The sequence below is a fragment of the Rattus norvegicus genome, chromosome 9 (assembly GCF_036323735.1).
Source record: "Rattus norvegicus strain BN/NHsdMcwi chromosome 9, GRCr8, whole genome shotgun sequence".
NCBI lineage: Eukaryota > Metazoa > Chordata > Mammalia > Rodentia > Muridae > Rattus > Rattus norvegicus.
In genome coordinates this window covers 23536983-23555008 of record NC_086027.1, presented here as the reverse complement: position 1 = coordinate 23555008, position 18026 = coordinate 23536983, and the positions used below count along the sequence as shown (strand labels likewise).

The 18026-nt window shown below is 38.9% G+C and overlaps 1 protein-coding gene across 17 annotated transcripts in view; it reads left to right on the top strand.

The window, feature by feature from the left end:
- Positions 1 to 18026, top strand: part of Supt3h (SPT3 homolog, SAGA and STAGA complex component) — a 328341-nt gene that overhangs the window by 149221 nt on the left and 161094 nt on the right. For 16 of the 17 annotated variants that reach the window (XM_008766906.4, XM_063267750.1, XM_039084827.2 and 13 more), the window contains one exon: positions 7030 to 7114. In XM_008766906.4, coding sequence (XP_008765128.2) covers positions 7030 to 7114 — 85 coding nt within the window. Of the gene's footprint in view, positions 1 to 7029; positions 7115 to 18026 lie in introns of those variants that run through there. The other variant, XM_039084834.2, reaches the window with a different exon arrangement.

The window sequence follows — 18026 nt, the reverse complement described above, 5'->3', positions numbered from 1 at the left end:
CTAATACTTTGGCTTCTGTGAATAGAATTCTCAGGAGAAAAACTAGGCATGAAATTCTTATTAATTAAATAGTGATATAAATTATTATCTAGTATTTCTTATAAGAAGTATAATTAAGCTGGGCTTTTGGCATAACTTTGCTTTACTTCTAAAACTGTGGGAAGGATGAGTTTAGTCAGGAACCCTTTTAACGTTGCTCAGTTTTTACAATATTTTTAAATTTCTTCATTTATTTTGAGCCAAGATCTTAATGTAGACCAGTCTAACTTGAACTCAGAACCTGCCCCTGCCTCCTGGGTGCTGGGATTAAAGGTATGTACTACCACACCCAGTAAACACCTTAAATTTACTGATCACAAATAAAACCTCCATCTCTAATTATTTAGGGATTTGAATGGATTCACAGTAGAAAAGACAGTTTGTGTATGCGGTAATGCTGTGCAACAAGATCGAAACTTCAGGAGGACATTCCGTGTAATATGACATGATATCTCTATGGACAAGATGGCAAACTATCTCGAAGGCAGACCTGAAGCTACTTCAGCTCTTCACATCCCACAGAAATGTTGTTTGTGCACTCTGTTGTCTATACTTGACTTGTTCACTGTGTAGGTTGGAGGCCTGCTCTGCCACTATCCGTTATTTATTAAAACCTGGTAACTTTTCTGTTCAAATCAAAACTTAGGCCTTAATATATTGCCAAGGGAGTACTGTAGCACTGTGATTACACTGAAGATTACTGTGGTGGGCTCTGGGACAATCCCCAAGGCTGTGGCATTTACTTAGGGAGATGCCAAACGGTGTCTGTTCATTCTAGAAAGGGCACTGACTACAGGGCAAAGAAATAATTCACTGAGTCTAGGTTGCAGAACCTGGGAGCTTACTGAGGTTCAAAGCAGCTGTTTTAGTAACTGCCCAAGGAAACCACTCTCAGGGACTCTCTGCACAGTGCACAGGCAGTTCTAGGACTAGAGCCTCGAGGCTTGTCTGCCGATCCAGTCTTGTGAATCTTTCGACTCTCCGGCCATCTGGCCTGGTCATGTGCAGTATCCTCTCTTCTCCCCCAGAAAGCCTGCTTCAGTGCTGAAGACGTGGCTGTACAGCAGGCTTACATGCTAAGAAGAGGGGAATGTCCAATCAGGAAGGGAAACCTGAGTTCTGCTGACCCCACCTAGGTCTTTTCACCATTTGCCCCGAGCTGGGGGATGAGAATAGGGGTTATTGTCAAGGGATATAAAGTTTTGGGGTAATAAAGTCCTAATGCTGGATTTTATAGATGGGCACACTACGCTGTAAGTTTACTTAAAAATCATAAAATTGTGTACTTTAAACAATCAAGTTTACAGGCTATGTAAATAACATATCAAGCTGATTTTTTAAAAGATATCCTTTAGCAAACAAAACAAAACTTTTGAAAACAATGCTTCATAGTTTTGAAAGTAGGATTTTGTATTTTCAACTAAGCTTGATATTTGGAAATCACAAAAGAAACAAAATTCTTCTTAAATAGAGAGCATCTCCCCCAGAGACAGAAGACAGCAACAGTAACGGCAGCTTAGAGAGCATTAGGTTTCCATGACTCAGCACATGCAATAATGCCCTCACGTGCAGATCACTCAGTGCATCTTTGTGGCTTAAAGGAAAGTAGACATTGATAAGAGTGTGTGTATAATGTATGAATTTGAGAGAGAAAGAGAGCACAGGCACTAAGACGCCTTCAGGATTTCTCTCGTAGGGTATATGTAAATGTCCATTTTGTAGGCCTTTGAATTTGCCTCTGGGTTAAAAATATTGTCGGCAGTAAAATTGAAAGGAGAAGGATGGGGCTGAAAGGGCTGAGCAGCCTTTGCAAACACTGTATAGGAAATACTGAGATTATTCAGCACAGCAAATAAATGGGGAAATCATTGCTTCTTACCAGGAGCATTTGTGTTCGGGAAGCCTCTGAGAGGTGGAGATGCTGAGTCTCCTGTTGGGAGAAAGCACAGAGGTCCTGGATTGGTTTTCTGGAGGTCAACACCCTCTATAGAAGAGTCTGTGAGAAGACACACTGAGATGTGTTTATTAAAAGGAATCCTTCCTGATTGGCTTGGAGTGGTGGCTGCTTCACAGCACCTGAACAATCAGTCACTAGTTTACTATTCAGAAAAATCAGTTCCCCAGTTTGCGAGAAAGCCAGCGCTTGGTATAGACTCACAAGAACTGTTTTTTGAATGTGTGAACGAATTCTTTAAAAGCCCCATTGTTTGTTCTCACTATGATCATCATCTGTATTTAAAACCGAAGAACATGGCGTTGAAGTTCTAGCATCTTAGGCTGGAGCATATTTGGAATCTTTTTGCCAAAGGCTTTAAGTCATTTAGCGTCTTCTCCTCCAGTTAATGTTCCTGAATTGATGTGCAGTGTTGTGTAATTAACACAGCTTAGAAAATAATATTGTGATGGCAAGTACATCAGTAATCACATTTTTTTTCTTGAAGAACGTCTCAGAGCATAATAGGGTAACTTACATTTCAGTTATAGACAATAATACTGGGATATTTCCAAATTCATTGAATTGAAAAATAGTTTTCAAAAAAATCAAGGAAGCATTACAAGAATACTTCTTATCTGTCTACATTCCTATGATTAAGGAAAGTCTGCTGGTGTATCCTTCTCTGTGTAATCATCTAAATCATGTGTTACTTTCTCTTGCTTATCCCATAGGTATCTGCTAATTTTCATGATTCTCTCTGATTCCTGGTTCATATATAGTTAGATTTTTGCAGGATATTTTTTTAGTGTTATTGTTCTTATAAGAAATGTTTTTTTTTTTTATTAACTTGAGTATTTCTTATATACATTTCGAGTGTTATTCCCTTTCCCGGTATCCGGGCAAACATCCCCCTCCCTCCTCCCCTTCCTTATGGGTGTTCCCCTCCCGACCCTCCCCCCATTGCCGCCCTCCCCCCATCAGTCTAGTTCACTGGGGGTTCAGTCTTAGCAGGACCCAGGGCTTCTCCTTCCACTGGTGCTCTTACTAGGATATTCATTGCTACCTATGAGGTCAGAGTCCAGGGTCAGTCCATGTATAGTCTTTAGGTAGTGGCTTAGTCCCTGGAAGCTCTGGTTGCTTGGCATTGTTGTACATATGGGGTCTCGAGCCCCTTCAAGCTCTTCCAGTTCTTTCTCTGATTCCTTCAACGGGGGTCCTATTCTCAGTTCAGTGGTTTGCTGCTGGCATTCGCCTCTGTATTTGCTGTATTCTGGCTGTGTCTCTCAGGAGCGATCTACATCCGGCTCCTGTCGGTCTGCACTTCTTTGCTTCATCCATCTTGTCTAATTGGGTGGCTGTATATGTATGGGCCACATGTGGGGCAGGCTCTGAATGGGTGTTCCTTCAGTCTCTGTTTTAATCTTTGCCTCTCTCTTCCCTGCCAAGGGTATTCTTTTTCCTCATTTAAAGAAGGAGTGAAGCATTCACATTTTGATCATCCGTCTTGAGTTTCATTTGTTCTAGGCATCTAGGGTAATTCAAGCATTTGGGCTAATAGCCACTTATCAATGAGTGCATACCATGTATGTCTTTCTGTGATTGGGTTAGCTCACTCAGGATGATATTTTCCAGTTCCAACCATTTGCCTACGAATTTCATAAAGCCGTTGTTTTTGATAGCTGAGTAATATTCCATTGTGTAGATGTACCACATTTTCTGTATCCATTCCTCTGGTGAAGAGCATCTGGGTTCTTTCCAGCTTCTGGCTATTATAAATAAGGCTGCAATGAACATAGTGGAGCACGTGTCTTTTTTATATGTTGGGGCATCTTTTGGGTATATTTTGCAGGATATTTTGATCGTAATTTGCAGTCCTGTAGCTTGAATTTGGTAGGCACCTACTCTGTCAGTGAACTACACTACTAACCCTACAGATGGTTTAGACAATATTAATTTTGTTATAGTTGCAGGGTATCTGTCTTAGTTAAGGTTTCCATTGCTGTGAAAAGACACCATGACCAAGGCAACATGTGTAAAGGGTAAAATTTAATTGTGGCTGCCTTACAGTTTCAGAGGTTCGGGGGTTGGGAATTTAGCTCAGTGGTAGAGCGCTTGCCTAGCAAGTGCAAGGACCTAGGTTCAATCCCCAGCTCCGAAAAACAAAAACAAAAACAAAAACAGAGGTTCAGTCCATTATTGTCATGGCGGGAAGCATGGGGCACGCAGGCGGACATGGTGCTGGAGGAGCCGAGAGTTCTGCATCTTCATCTGCAGGCAGCGGGGCACTGTATATATCCTCTTCTGGATGTAGCGGGAGCATTTAAGGTCTCAAAGCCTCACCTCCACAGTGACACACTTCCTCTAACAAAGCCACACTTCCTCCAATAAGGCCACACCCCCTGATAGTGATAATTCTGTGGCCAACCATTCAAACACATGAATCTATGGGGACCATACCTATTTAAACCACCACAACACCCATTTCTAATATATACGAGAACATTTGAGTATATGAAAACATTTGACCCTTGACTTGTTAGAAGTTCATATAAACAAGAAATGGATTACATGTCAAGCAATCAAGAGAAACATTTATTGCAAGGAAATATTTTGTCTCAGATTTTTGATCTGATAGATTGTCTTAATCATTGCCTTGACTATCACAAATATTTGGTTAATCAAGTTTATGTCTTCCCCTGAGAAAAAGATAAAATTGTGAAGCCTAGAAACATCAAAGTTGAAAAATGAAATTGTGACTTTAATTACCTTACATGACTGATCGAGTCTAGACCTCTCCATCTGCCCCTGTGGACAGTGGGAATTTAGTCTCATGGTCTGCCAGAAGATGCTGGGTGAATCACACGTGCTTCTGCTTTGCATCGTCTGTCCAGTGCCACATTGGTGTACTAGGTTGCATGCTAAGGCTGTTGCCTGTTTATTCATTCTCATTCCACTTGGGAGGAATCCATGGGAATTATAGTGACACGCAGCCTATAAAACTATAGTCACCTGAGGGCCTAGAAAGTAAGAAGGAAGCATGTTGAAGGAGACAAAAAGTCATCCAAAGCCTGCATTAAACCAAGCAGTCTATTACAAAGTAATATTTTACCTGACACAGTGTAATGTCACAAAGGATCAGTGCTAAGCAAAAAAAACAAAACGAAACAAAACTCAGCCTCAGCTTAAGGCCAGACATTGTTTGCTTTAACGTCTATAGCCAGGGTAACTACTGAAAGCAACGCAACATCCTAGGACACGCGCTCCCGCCGCGGAGCTTCTGCTTCTCATCTCCTAGACCTGGTTCCAGGCCACATCAGGAACGGTTCTACTCAAGTGTCTTGAGTTCTTTGGTCACTGGCTAAGCTGACTGCCAGCAGCTTATCAATTCCAGTGTACTCAGTGCTCCTCTCTTTTTAATCAGGGTGTGAAAATTTAGAAACAAACATTTAAATGAGTGATTTGCTATGTATCCCTGACTGCCCTTAAACTTGCACTTGCATAGCAGTCTTCATTCTGGGATTATAGGTATGTCCTAGAGCATGAATCATAGAGTTAATTCTTAATTATTTAATTATTTTGGTGTATGTAGGTCTAATTCTATGGTTGGCTCTCTTGCTATCTCATTCATGATGAATTGTTTTGCAGTATATGTAGTAATGGTTCTTGATATATTTTTCACGGGAACAGTATCAAATCTATGATTAGACATGCACTTACAGGGATGATAGTGGGTTCCTGAGAGTGGTATAAATACAAATGACTTTACATGAATGAGCTCTACTCAATTGTCTTTCTGTCTAGAAATTTACTGCTAACAATTTCTTCTTTTTCTTGTTGGTTTGTTTGTATGTTGCTGTTTTTATTATTTTGTTTGAGACAGGCTCTCTGTGTGTGGCAAGGATTGACATTGACCTCAGTCTCTTGCCCATGCTGGCCGTGAAAATGAGTGACCCTTCTGCTTCAGCTTTTGAGAGCTGGGATTACAGCCTTGTACACCAGGCACTGGTGACTTACAGCAGACATTCTTGTGGAAGAGTCTTTTCTTTGATCTTTCCTATGCTTGGTGGGTAAAGGGCATTGGAAGGATGGACAGTTCCTAGTTCCCACGATAAGTATCGGGACTGTTAGGACTTGTTTCTCACCTTTACTTTGGTTCTTCACATGTATTTCCTGCCTTTTATGGGATCTGTTCCTTGAAGTCCATTCCAGTTCACTCCAGTTTGTAGGGATTTTTGAGTTAAGTATATGCCTTAAATACAAATATAAGGTTTCTCTCTTCAGGTGACGTCAGGCTTCTCATTGTGCTTGAATAGTTTTGTCTTTTGCTAATGTGGGCTTTGAGTGAGACTTCAGTTCATTGTGCAGTGTCAGGTACTCTTAAGAGGATGAGAGTCTGCACATCTAAGACACAGATGCTGTAACAAAAACTGTGAACCATTATATTCTGCTTGTATGTAGTTGAAGATCATAAATGATACCTTTTCATATTTAAGCAGTTTTCTATGTTCTTGTATTACATATTTTATATTTTATGTTATTGTTGCACTGCTCTTATATTTACAGTTATAAATTTGTTACATGTGTAATTAATGCTTATATTGTGCTATAATTGGTATTTTCCATTTTCAGAAATAGTGTTTATCATTTTTGAAATTGTAAGTGTATGCATATTTATCTGTTTGTGGATATCAATCCAAGAGTACAGATGCCATCAGAAGCTGGAGGGATTGGATCCCTTGGAGCTGGAGTAAAATTGTGAGCTTCCTATTGTGTCTATTGAAAAGCAAAGTTGTACGTTGCATTTTGACAGAGTATATTGCCTTTTAAAATACTCTGTAATCAAGAACAAGTACAAATAATAATATGCTTTCTTGGGAAGGTACACTTTATAAACAAGGCACTTCTTAGTCTAGAAGTAAGTGTGCACTATTGGATTGTGTGAGAGAGCAGTTTAGTGCCTTCTTTGTACAGCCGATCCTTACAGTGAGAAGTATATAGTAATTGTTGTGCCTGGTCTGCATCCTTAATAGTGGTGTGTTTTATTTTTCCTGCAGGTTTTCTTTAGGTGATGCTAGGAGGCCTCTCCATGAAACAGCAGTTTTGGTAGAAGATGTGGTTCACACACAACTAATTAACCTGGTAAGGTCACACAGAACCATTCCTATTTGGTATCTCTTTATTCTGCTTCTATTGTTGTTCCAATACAACATGTTAAAAATTTGTCTAGGGGTAGGGGATTTGGCTCAGTGGTAGAGCTCTTGCCTAGCAAGCGCAAGGCCCTGGGTTCGGTCCCCAGCTCCGAAAAAAAGAAAAAAAATTTTTTTCTAATTAACAGCTACATTTTTGGTGCTATTGAGATATGATATAAATATAATAATACTGGTTTAAGTGTATAACCTAATGCATTCTAACAATGGTGTTTCGATAGCAACAGTACTTTTAACAATTGCCAATATGCATCCTTTTCACCAGAGCTTTCTTAGAGTTCACTTGATTGTAACAAAATGTCTACAACTGGTATAGAATTCTCAGATGCTGTTCAGCTCTCTCTATTATCAGTATCCATATAACAGTTATGAAAACCTGCTAATACCTCTGGCATAATAGCTTCACAGCCTTATTTGAATTCCATCCTCCTTGCCACTGATCCCGTTTCTTTTCAGAGGTGCCATCAAGTGTACCACCCTGACGGATAGGCTATTGCCTTGTCATGGCTGTACCTCTCTGTCTCTGCTAAGCCTGCAGTACCTCCCGACCTTTCATGACCTGAACATTTTCAAGAAGCAGAGCGTTCTTCTCTTCTACTGACTGCTCTTACATTAGGATGTAGTCGCACATTGTGAACAAGGTCATTGGGGAAGGGATGGGATCTATTCAGTGCAGCGTGTCAAGGTGTCCTGTCTCCTTACAGATACTGATTATTGTGCCGTTTCCAGGATCCCCCTTTGGAGGTGGTGTACGCTGAGTCGTTTCCGTCTGTAGGTGCGCCTCACTGCTTGCTGGGCTTTTGCATGCTTAGTACCTGAGTACTACTGAACTCTACTCCAAACCCACATAGTATTATTTTAAATATTTAGGTAGAGTTAGTAAAATACACTGGGATATATAGTTTTATAGCTATGTTATATTTTCTTTTCCTGAGTACATTTCAACTATTAACTTTATAACTCAACAGGAAATTTATAAAATTATTATTCTAGTATTTGCACAAGAATGACTTTTCTGTTTTCATCTTTCCTATTTATTACTTGGTATTCTTCTTAATTGAAAACCTATCTCCCTCCCCCTGTTTATTATTTACTAGGAGCCGTTACCCAGTATTATCCTTGTTCTTGTTACTCAGGATTACTCAGGCTATTTAAATGTTGACCTGGCATTACACATCCATTTCTCAGTTAACTCATGTCCCAAATACACTATGATCCCAGCACTTCATCTGTAGTATATGGTACAAAGATACTCTTACAGTGTGTTCATTTTACAGTTTTTAAAGTTTGCTATCAGAGATTTTGTTTGGCTTGAAATAGTTTTACTTTATCGTATAATTTTATTGATGTTGAATTTTGAGTCACAAATTCCAATTTATATAGGGAGTTTAAAGAGTAATTCACTTACACTGCTTTCTAGTTTATTTTAGATGATTTCAATTTTTCTTTTATATCCTTAGTTCGTGTAATCCATTTTTGATATATGTAACCAATTTTGTCTTCCTGAATAGCCACCCAGTTTTATTGTCAACATTCATTAAAAGCCCGCCTTTCCCCCCGTCTTAGACTGCCTTCTTCATCAGCAGAGGTGTGTGTGGGGGGGGGGGGGGATGTAGCTCTAGTCTCTATCCTTCTCTCATTTACCTGTCTTTGTACTTGGGTGGCTGGCTTACTCTGTGTGTCCTATGTGTGCTGTGTTGTAGAGATTTTAGACTACACTGACCCTCCTTTTTCTAGTGTATCTGTGTCAGTGTGGTGTAATCATTTCCCCTTATCTATATTTTCTCTTTCCAAGGTTGGGGTTACTTGTAGCTGGTTACAGCCTGGAAATATTTAGTGGTGAATTCCAGAAGTGAACAATTAATTCATTTTTAATTGGAATCCATTGCAGGTCTTGTGAAAGTACACATCACCTTACTGGGATGTAAATTACCTTTGTCCCAATATCTATGTTCTGTGTACCCACCTGCCCGTTAACCATCTCACTGCCTCCAGAGTTGTCAGACTGATTGGTGTGCTCTAGGTCCTGGTGTTCAAGTAATTTATTTTAAGGAAATGTTACATTTATAAAACCTTCTACAAATCGCCCTGTGATGTTGGATGCAAAGTAGCCCAGATAGAAGGGGAAATTGTTTACTTAATTGTTTATTTGTAATGTAAATATTGCTATTATCTTACATAGCAACTCTATTAGTATCTTGGTTGAAATGACATGAGTTTATAACTGAGAAGTGCATCCTAGAGTGTTCATTGTAAGGACCAGGGTCTGTACATTGTTCAAGATGCTGATGTCTTTCATGGGGAGTTCAACATTTCCTTTTTCAAGGCTTACATAGCTCTTGTTACATTAGTTCCTAAGTATTTATTGTTCTTCATTGTCTTTATAAGTGGGGTTTTTCTTTTGCAATTATATACTGAAAGCATATGCCTGTAAGATCAAGATGCAGTGCAAATTCCAAATGGGATAAAGCAAAGAAAGATGCCTCCCAACAGACATAGCATAAATCCTTAAAGCCAGTAGCTAGCTTAACCAACGGGGGAGGATAATTTAAGGGTGTGAGGATTCTCCTGAAAAAATATAGAGGCAGGAATGAAAGGACTCTATGTTCCTGAAGTGTTATAGAGTTCTAGGTTGGCAGTTAACACTTTTTTTCTCCCTTTTCTTATGGTGGTTTTCAGTTGTCTCTACTTTTTTCTATTACGGGGACTCAAGTGATGCCATTGTTAGAATATGTCTTATACACACTTTTCATTTCTCAGTATAGTTGCAACTTCTCCCCCCACCCCCGCCTGTGTGTGTGTGTGTGTGTGTGTGTGTGTGTGTGTGTGTGTGTGGTATGTATGTATGTATGTATGTATGTATGCATGCATGTATGTAAACCAGAGGTCAACATCAGGTGTCTTCCTCAGTTGCTGTTCAGTTTATGTTTTGAGACAGGTCTCTGAAATTGCAGCTTGCTAGTTCACCTAGAGTGACTGGCCAGTGAGGCCTAAGCATGGTCTCCTGTCTTAGCTTCCTGAATGCTAGGACTGCAAGTTTTGTACCACGGTACCCAGCTATTTTGTTCTGTACATGGGCTCTAGCAATTGAAATCTGGCCATCTTATTGCACAGCATGCACTTTACTGCCTTACTGGGCCCATTGCAGCAGCTGGTCAGCTTGTGTTGTTTAATTTTCATGTTCTTAAACCTCTAACAATCTCAGCTCCTCTGAAGCAGAGATTCAATGTCACATGTCAGATTGGGTGAAGACCCTTTATAGGCAATACAAAAATACAAATTCCTAGTCTGTATTTCCAGTAGATTCTTTTGTGGGAGGCCATGGCTAGGATCAGGAGTTGCTATTTTAAATATGCCCTGGAGATCTTTCACGCCTCAGTAGTGCAAGTTTCAGCTTTGTAAGTATCAGTTTGGAATACTGGTTTGTAAGGAGGACTGGACTATCAAATTGCCAGGTTATTTTTATACACAAAGCATTAAAAACATGACTATCAATTAGATGAACAAAAAACACAGCTATTATGTAAAAATATTAATAATATGAAATTTGACTCTATGTTAAAGATAGCATAGAACCTTCCAGTAAGGCTTAAAGAGTGCAAACAGCAACATCTGTTAATGTACATTTAAATGCTCACTTAATATCACACTGAATAATTCCAGTTTTGTATTAAAAGAATGTCATTAGAATAATTTACATAGATAATGCATGTTATCAGGTTTATTGTTGTAGAAATTATTTAATACCAGCGTGGGGTTTCTATCCCACCTTTGATCATTTAGTTCCTGGATAAAAGCCACACACAACTTTTATATTTACAGTAAACCTTTACCAGCACAAGAGCTGGGCAGAACCTACACTCTTGCTATTAGGATCTACTTTCCTACCTCTAACCTTGAGTAATTACTCACTATGTGTCATCTGGGCTGCTCTAAACTCCAATTGGCAAGCCATCTTGTACAGTGTTACCTAACCAGCAAGGGAAAGAGCTTGAAGTTGATGTCTGTCAAAAGTTGTCCTGTCCTTTTTGTCCTTTGTTATTTTTTTAGATAATGAGTTAGGTATGCTCTTTTTAACCTCTGAGGATTTTGTTTTCACTATTCTTTTGCGGACTATTATAGTTGTTCAAATAAGAAGATGTATTTTCAACATGGTAGGTAGAGAACAATTGGATTCTTCCTTCATTATATGACCTGTCAAGCAGATCATTGTGGGAAGGGGACATGTTTCTGGTTCTGATGATGGCAGACTAAGGTAACCACCCTGTGACCCCATAACAATTCATCCAAGAAATACTTCACAGTAAGACTCACTCTAATTATGTACAGGGAGTGGGGGTTGGGTGGAAGGAGCATGTCTCCAGTTTAGATCAGGCAGGTTGACCACACACTTGAAGCTTGGGATACATAGTAAACCATGTTTATAAGTAGGACAGAGGGAAGGAAGGGAGACAGGAAGACAGATGGAAACACCGGCATGCTGGCAAGCAATCTAGCTATAAACTTAATGTTTTCCCCTAAATTTGGTTGGTCACTCCCCCCTTTTTCAACATATATTTCCTATGTAACCTTTGCCCTCTAACCCCCAATTCCTCCTCAGTACTTTAATAAGATGTCCTCCATTCCAAGTAAGTCCCTTCTCTCTGTTCAGTTTTGTAGTTATGAATGGCTTAGGCCTCACTGATTGCTTTTTGATCATTTCTGCATGTAGGTTATAAATATGTTAACTAATGAAAACCGGGAGGTTAAAATCTGAAAAGCAGTTGATTTTTTCCCCTCTAGAACAGATTAGAATAGCATAGTCATCGGCCTTTGCCATGCGTCATACATTTGGCCGTAATGACCTACATCACGGCCTTGCAGAGCTAGGCCAGAGCTCACACTCTTCCTTTGCTTTCAGCCCACATTCTGAATAATAGCAGTTCCATTGACTTGTACCTGCGAAATCACGTAAGTTTGCACAAAGGGAAGTTATCATCTTATGGATATGATGGCTGAATGGAGGCTACTTCATGTGCTCAAAGAACTCCAATTAGAACTCAATAGGGACAGGAAGCAGTACAGGCACCACAGTTCTTGCTAGGTCACACTGCATAGCAAAGATTAGAATGTCCCTTTTGTTTGGCGACTTGTAATCATAAAAGGTTGCTGTGGTAATTAACAACAGGCCACTTACTGCTGTGCTTTGGATAAAAGATGAGTCAAAATGCCCAAAGAATTCACAATTTACCAGAAAGACATAAAATTTGTTCTATCTTAAACTTCCTTCCCCTCAGTCTCCAGGTTGATCCCTCCTTACCTTCAATAAATAGAGATGTGCACAATTGATAATTGTATGTGATTTGCATTATTATATTGCAAGTATTTATATTCAAATCCAATCTATTTTTAATGGCTGAATAGGTATTTTATGTCTCTTATGCCCAGGTTAATTATGAGATTAATCTATTCATTAGCTGCTTTTCTAATGCCTATCACAAGCAGCTCAGAGGAGGGGAATTTATTGAGTTCAAAGTTTTGAATATTAGCATAAGCCAGGAGGATCAGGTGGAAAGAAATCTCCAGTCCTTTCACTGTTCTTAACATTTTCTTTCATTTTTTTCACTGATATTACTCTATTAATATTCAATTCACTTTGTGAAATCTTACTGTAGTGTCAGAGTTGCAGATTACAAGTGGCCTCTAGCTGCACTCTCGCTGGTGGCTCATGGTGCTCACCTGTTAGCTTAGGCCTCACTCACTCTCTGACTGCTTTTCTTGCAGGCTGCTTCCTTTGCATCCTCTCTGGCCTTCATCCTGGTTTGCTTGAATTCTCCCCTGGCACATGGTAGACTGTTGTAGTGTTGCATTCTGGGTACTCTTGGGTGCTGTCTGCCCTTAAGGTCTTCTGTGTGCCTAGCATAGTTATTAGGCTTTGGATAAACTCAGACTAATGTAAGAGATGCCTGTCTTCCGTGAAACATGTGCTCCCCAGATTGAGCTGCATCACTTAGTGGAGATGGGCAGAGATTTGAGTGAGTCGACTGTGACTGAACTGACACCATACTGCTGGAGTCACCCTTTAGAATGGTAGCCAGTGTTTCCTCACTGACAAGTATCTACCTTCATTTTTGCATTTAAAGTCAGAAACCTCTCCTTGTTTTACACATAAAATAAAAATTTTTAACGTGGCATTTTAAAATCATATTGTATATTCACTATATGAATCTACAAACAAATAGTAAGAAATTTAACTGTTGAAAGCTTTCATATGTAATCACATTTTCAGGATTACCATTAATATTAATAATAACCTTAATGTACAGAAAGGCTTTGAATAAGCTTCAAAGTGCACAGAAGAGGAACTGTTCCCCAGCCACTGGGAGTAACGTGTGCCTTGCCTTTCTCCCTCCTGCCTCTGTGTAATTCCCTTGGTTCCTTCTTCTAGTCCTTATTAACTTCAAAAGCATTTTCCAAGGCCTGTCTTCTCATAGAACAAATTCTGTCATGCCTTCTGCAAGCAGACATGCTCCCGTTAGGGCACTGTGTTCCCTGTACATTAACTCTGAACTGACAGATTGCTGCCAAATTTCTAGATCCATTCCACAGTCTTTGGAAGTCTCTTATTTATTGAAATTCTTGTTGTCTTTGCCCAGTGTGGATGTTATTCTTGTTAATATGGATGTTATAAAGAAAAGGGGAATATAAGACCATTAAAACAATGTTCAGCCTGTCTGCTAAAGATTTTTTTATATTAAGTGTGTATGGGTGTTCACACAGACACACTCACACACACATATTTTGCATGTTTTTAAATAACCTTTATCTATGTATACTGACAACATAAAAAATTTTTAGCCTTAGTTTACCTTTTTTGTTTTGTAACTGTAATTACAATCTTTTATTTCTCAAATCTCAATATTTTATATTTATACACTATACTGATTCTTTAAGGTATGTATTTTTATCCACTTAGACTATGAAATGAATTTACATCCTTCATTATTTTTTATTATGATTTTTATTATAGTACATTATGGTAGATACTAATATCTTAAACTGATGGTTTTAAATTTTTCTAGTCATTTTTACATCTGTAGATGAATTTATAAATCACACTCTCTGTTTCATAAAAAGATACTTATCCTGGAGGCTTTTCTGGACTAAAACATAGTTAAATTTCAAGTGCTGTGTGTGTGTTTGTGTGTGTGTGTATGTGTGTGTGTTCGTGTGTGTATAGCCTGACATACGTATATATGTATGTATGCCATGAACTGTTATTCACAATGTATGTGGACAAAAGCTTTACTGGGAACATTATTATTATATTTAGGTCTAAGGATCTTTCTAATAAAAATTGCTTTAAGAGAATCCTCTGCACTCAAAGAAAAAAAGCTTTACTGTCTAAGAAGTAGCAGGGTTGGGAGTCAAGAACCTTTCCATTTTTCCAATGTATTTGCTAGGGTATAGTGTATATATTTTAGTTACAAACCAGTCAGATAACCCTTGTTTTGTTAACTGTGGTTTAGTAACTATAGGTACTGTATGACTTCACACTGTTTCCTACCAGCAGCTGCCTTAGCAACTAGTTACCATCCTCTGTCCATTCTGCTCCTTGCTAAGGGTTCTTCACAAAGGAAAAGCAAATTCCTTCAAATTAAATGTACTTCGAGTACTAAGCACAGTTGGGAAGTACTCATTCCAACACTTCTTACTTAATTTCCAGTAGAACTAGAAGTACACTATTAACAAGTCACTGCTAAACATCATCTTTAAAACTGCCCTTTAAAAAAATAAAATAAAATAAAACTGCCCTTTTTTTTAAAGATTTATTTATTTATTACATGTAAGTACACTGTAACTGTCTTCAGACACATCAGAAGGCATCAGATCTCATTACAGATGGATGTGAGCCACCATGTGGTTGCTGGGATTTGAACTCAGGACCTCTGGAATAGCAGTCAGTGCTCTTAACCACTGAGCCATCTCTCCAGCCCTAAAACTGCCCTTTAAACGATCTCAGGATGTTTACTTTTTGACTAAACTTTTACTAATCGACATATTAAAGAAACATTTTTTCAATTCAGATTGAAAATTTGAAATAAAGTTTATGCTAACTATTTTAATATGGATAATATTTTTTGAATTTCAAATTGCATATACCATGTACACTCCACACCCCATATGTATAAATTATATTATATTATATTATATTATATAAAACCATGCTATACACACATAGTACCTACAATGAGGTAACAAAATATCTAGGACAGAATTTTAAAAGGCCATGTGAAATCTGTAGGTTTGTTTAGAAACTTGCAGTATTGTTTATGCTAATGTTGGCTTCACAAATTCTTTTTCTTTGAGTACAGAGGATTCCCTTAAAGCGATTTTTATTAGAACGATCTCTAGACTTAAACATAATAATAATGTTCCCAGTAAAGCTTTTGCCCACTTACATTTTGAATAACAGTCCATGGCTCAACTTTTTTTCGTGGTGAAAGAGTTGGCCTTGTTTTTCTTCTGTCATGCTGCTTGCTTCTAAACATGAGCACTTGATGTTGTTGCTAAGAGCAAGGTTGTTGGGGTCTGTTGTATCTACTGGGTACTCAAGTTTTCTCTATTTAAAAGCAAAAGTACTTTCACAATATATTTTGCTAAATAACTGGAGGATATATCAGAGTCAGTAGTACTCTGTTTTTAAATGTCTTTCTAGTTAAAAAAAATTTATACTTTTTTGTCTTAACATATCTGATTTCTTCTTTTTTGTGCTAATTAAGAATTCAAAGTTCCCTGTATCATTGGAATCCCTTTATTTATCCTAGTTTCCAAAATTTGAATCATAATCAGTAAATTATCCTTTTATTTACCCTTGAGTTTCAACCCAAACTGCTCCCTTGTTCATCTGAGTCTTTACGTTCTCCTAAGAAGCTGCTTAGTGACTGCAGCCACGAATTCATGTTGAGCTGTCAGGACTGCTCTGAATGGTGCTGTAGGAGTCGATGCTTATTTTTAAATGTCAGATAGATTGTGTAGGCTTTATATTTCATGCCAAGAAACCAGATCTGTCCATCCATGTGAAGGCCCCTCTGCTGAAGCCAAAGCTTGTATTTGGAGCACAAGCACAGCTTCCTAAGTGCACACAGGCAATAGCAGTGAGGGAAAAGTGGGACCAGATTTTCAAGATCATTCCCTTTCAAACTGGGTCTTTATAGAAAGCTGCAGGCAGCCGCAAGTTCAGAATGGCAGAGGGAGAAAACCAAGAAGACTTGGCTCCTTGTGTAGATAGTGAAAATCTGAATGGCATTCCCAGAGAAATATATAACGGTGATGTTACAATATTCAGACTAGAAGCATTCGTCTTCCTTGGATAGCAATTGACTCTGAATGAAAGGAGTGTAAAAATCAATAAATCAACAAATAATAAAAACAAAAGGCTTAGGAGTGGGGAGCACCACAAAACCAAACCCACATGAAACGTCAGGATGTAAGGGGTGGCACTGCTAGAGATAAGGACCAGCGAGGCACAGCTGATGCAGTGTCAGGCAGGCAGCTGCCTGGAGGGCAAGGACTGGAAGAACAGGTGATGGGGAGAGACCATGGCTTTAGAAATATGAGTTTGCAGATGAAGGGGCTGAGAGGAAAAGGACTTACTTAGAACACTGAAGGGTGATATCCCTGGGGTGTGCTGTTTGTCTGGGAAGTGATGAGGTTACAAGAGAAGAAATCTGCAACATCACCTGAAAGACAGAAATCCAGGAAGGTAACATTGAGGTCTAACAGCAAGGGAGATTGAAATTCTACTTTGTCAGAATGCTACAAAGCTGCTGATGTTTTAATTCTTCCTTTGTATCTGAGTTATATGAATTGACCTTTTCATAACAACAGAGGACAGGTGAGGTGACCCAACAGGTGACGAAACCGTGGAACCAGGTACTGCCAAGCCTCATCACCTGAGTTTGAACCTGGGGACCCATATGATATATGGAAGGAACCTACTTCCTCAAATTGTTCCCCCACTCCCACCTCTGTCACATCTTACACACACACACACACACACACACACACACACACACACACACACACACATTCACTCCTGTCTTAAGGCAGGCTGGTCTTGTGAAGCTTTTTGTGATCAGTGATACCTTTCTAGCATAGATAAAATATCAGCATGTCTTCTTGTTCTTTTTTCTATTTGCATGAACTTTAAGATATGTTGAACATAGTTTTCTCTAGTCAAGAACAATACTACTGAGTTTTTTTTTTAATTAGTATCAGTTTCTTAGTTTCAGCTTCTGCTTCTCATGGTATTTATAAATACTAGTCAGACTGTAAACTAAATCCTGTAAGGAAAAAGAGAAGTGTTCAAGTGGTGTGTGTCAGCCATCAGTGCGTGACAATATCAGTGCTCATCCTGGTGTGGAGGTGGTGTAGATAGGAATTAGCACATTCTGGGCCTGCTGCATTAGTGTGCTCATGTTCTAAGAACCATCCTCCAAATGTTCTTCCTGTTGATATTTCTGCCATAGCCACAAACTCCATAAACTATGAGCCACGAGCTGGGACGTGCTGGCCGAACAGAATTAGGGGGACACTTATCGCTGAGTTAGAATTTTTGGCTTCATGGTTTGATAGTTTTGCAGTTTTGAACCTTTTTGTCATCCCCAGGAATCTCTTGCTTACTAATGGAGTTTACCAACCTCATACACATTTTCATTATAATACATGTGGATCACCTAGCACTGATCAACACTGTTTACTAATGGAAGCAGCATTTAATTACTGACATCCAAAATCTTAATGGTAGGGCTTAAGCAGAGGCACAGAAAAGTCAGAGAGACCTTCCATCCCCATGTTGTATG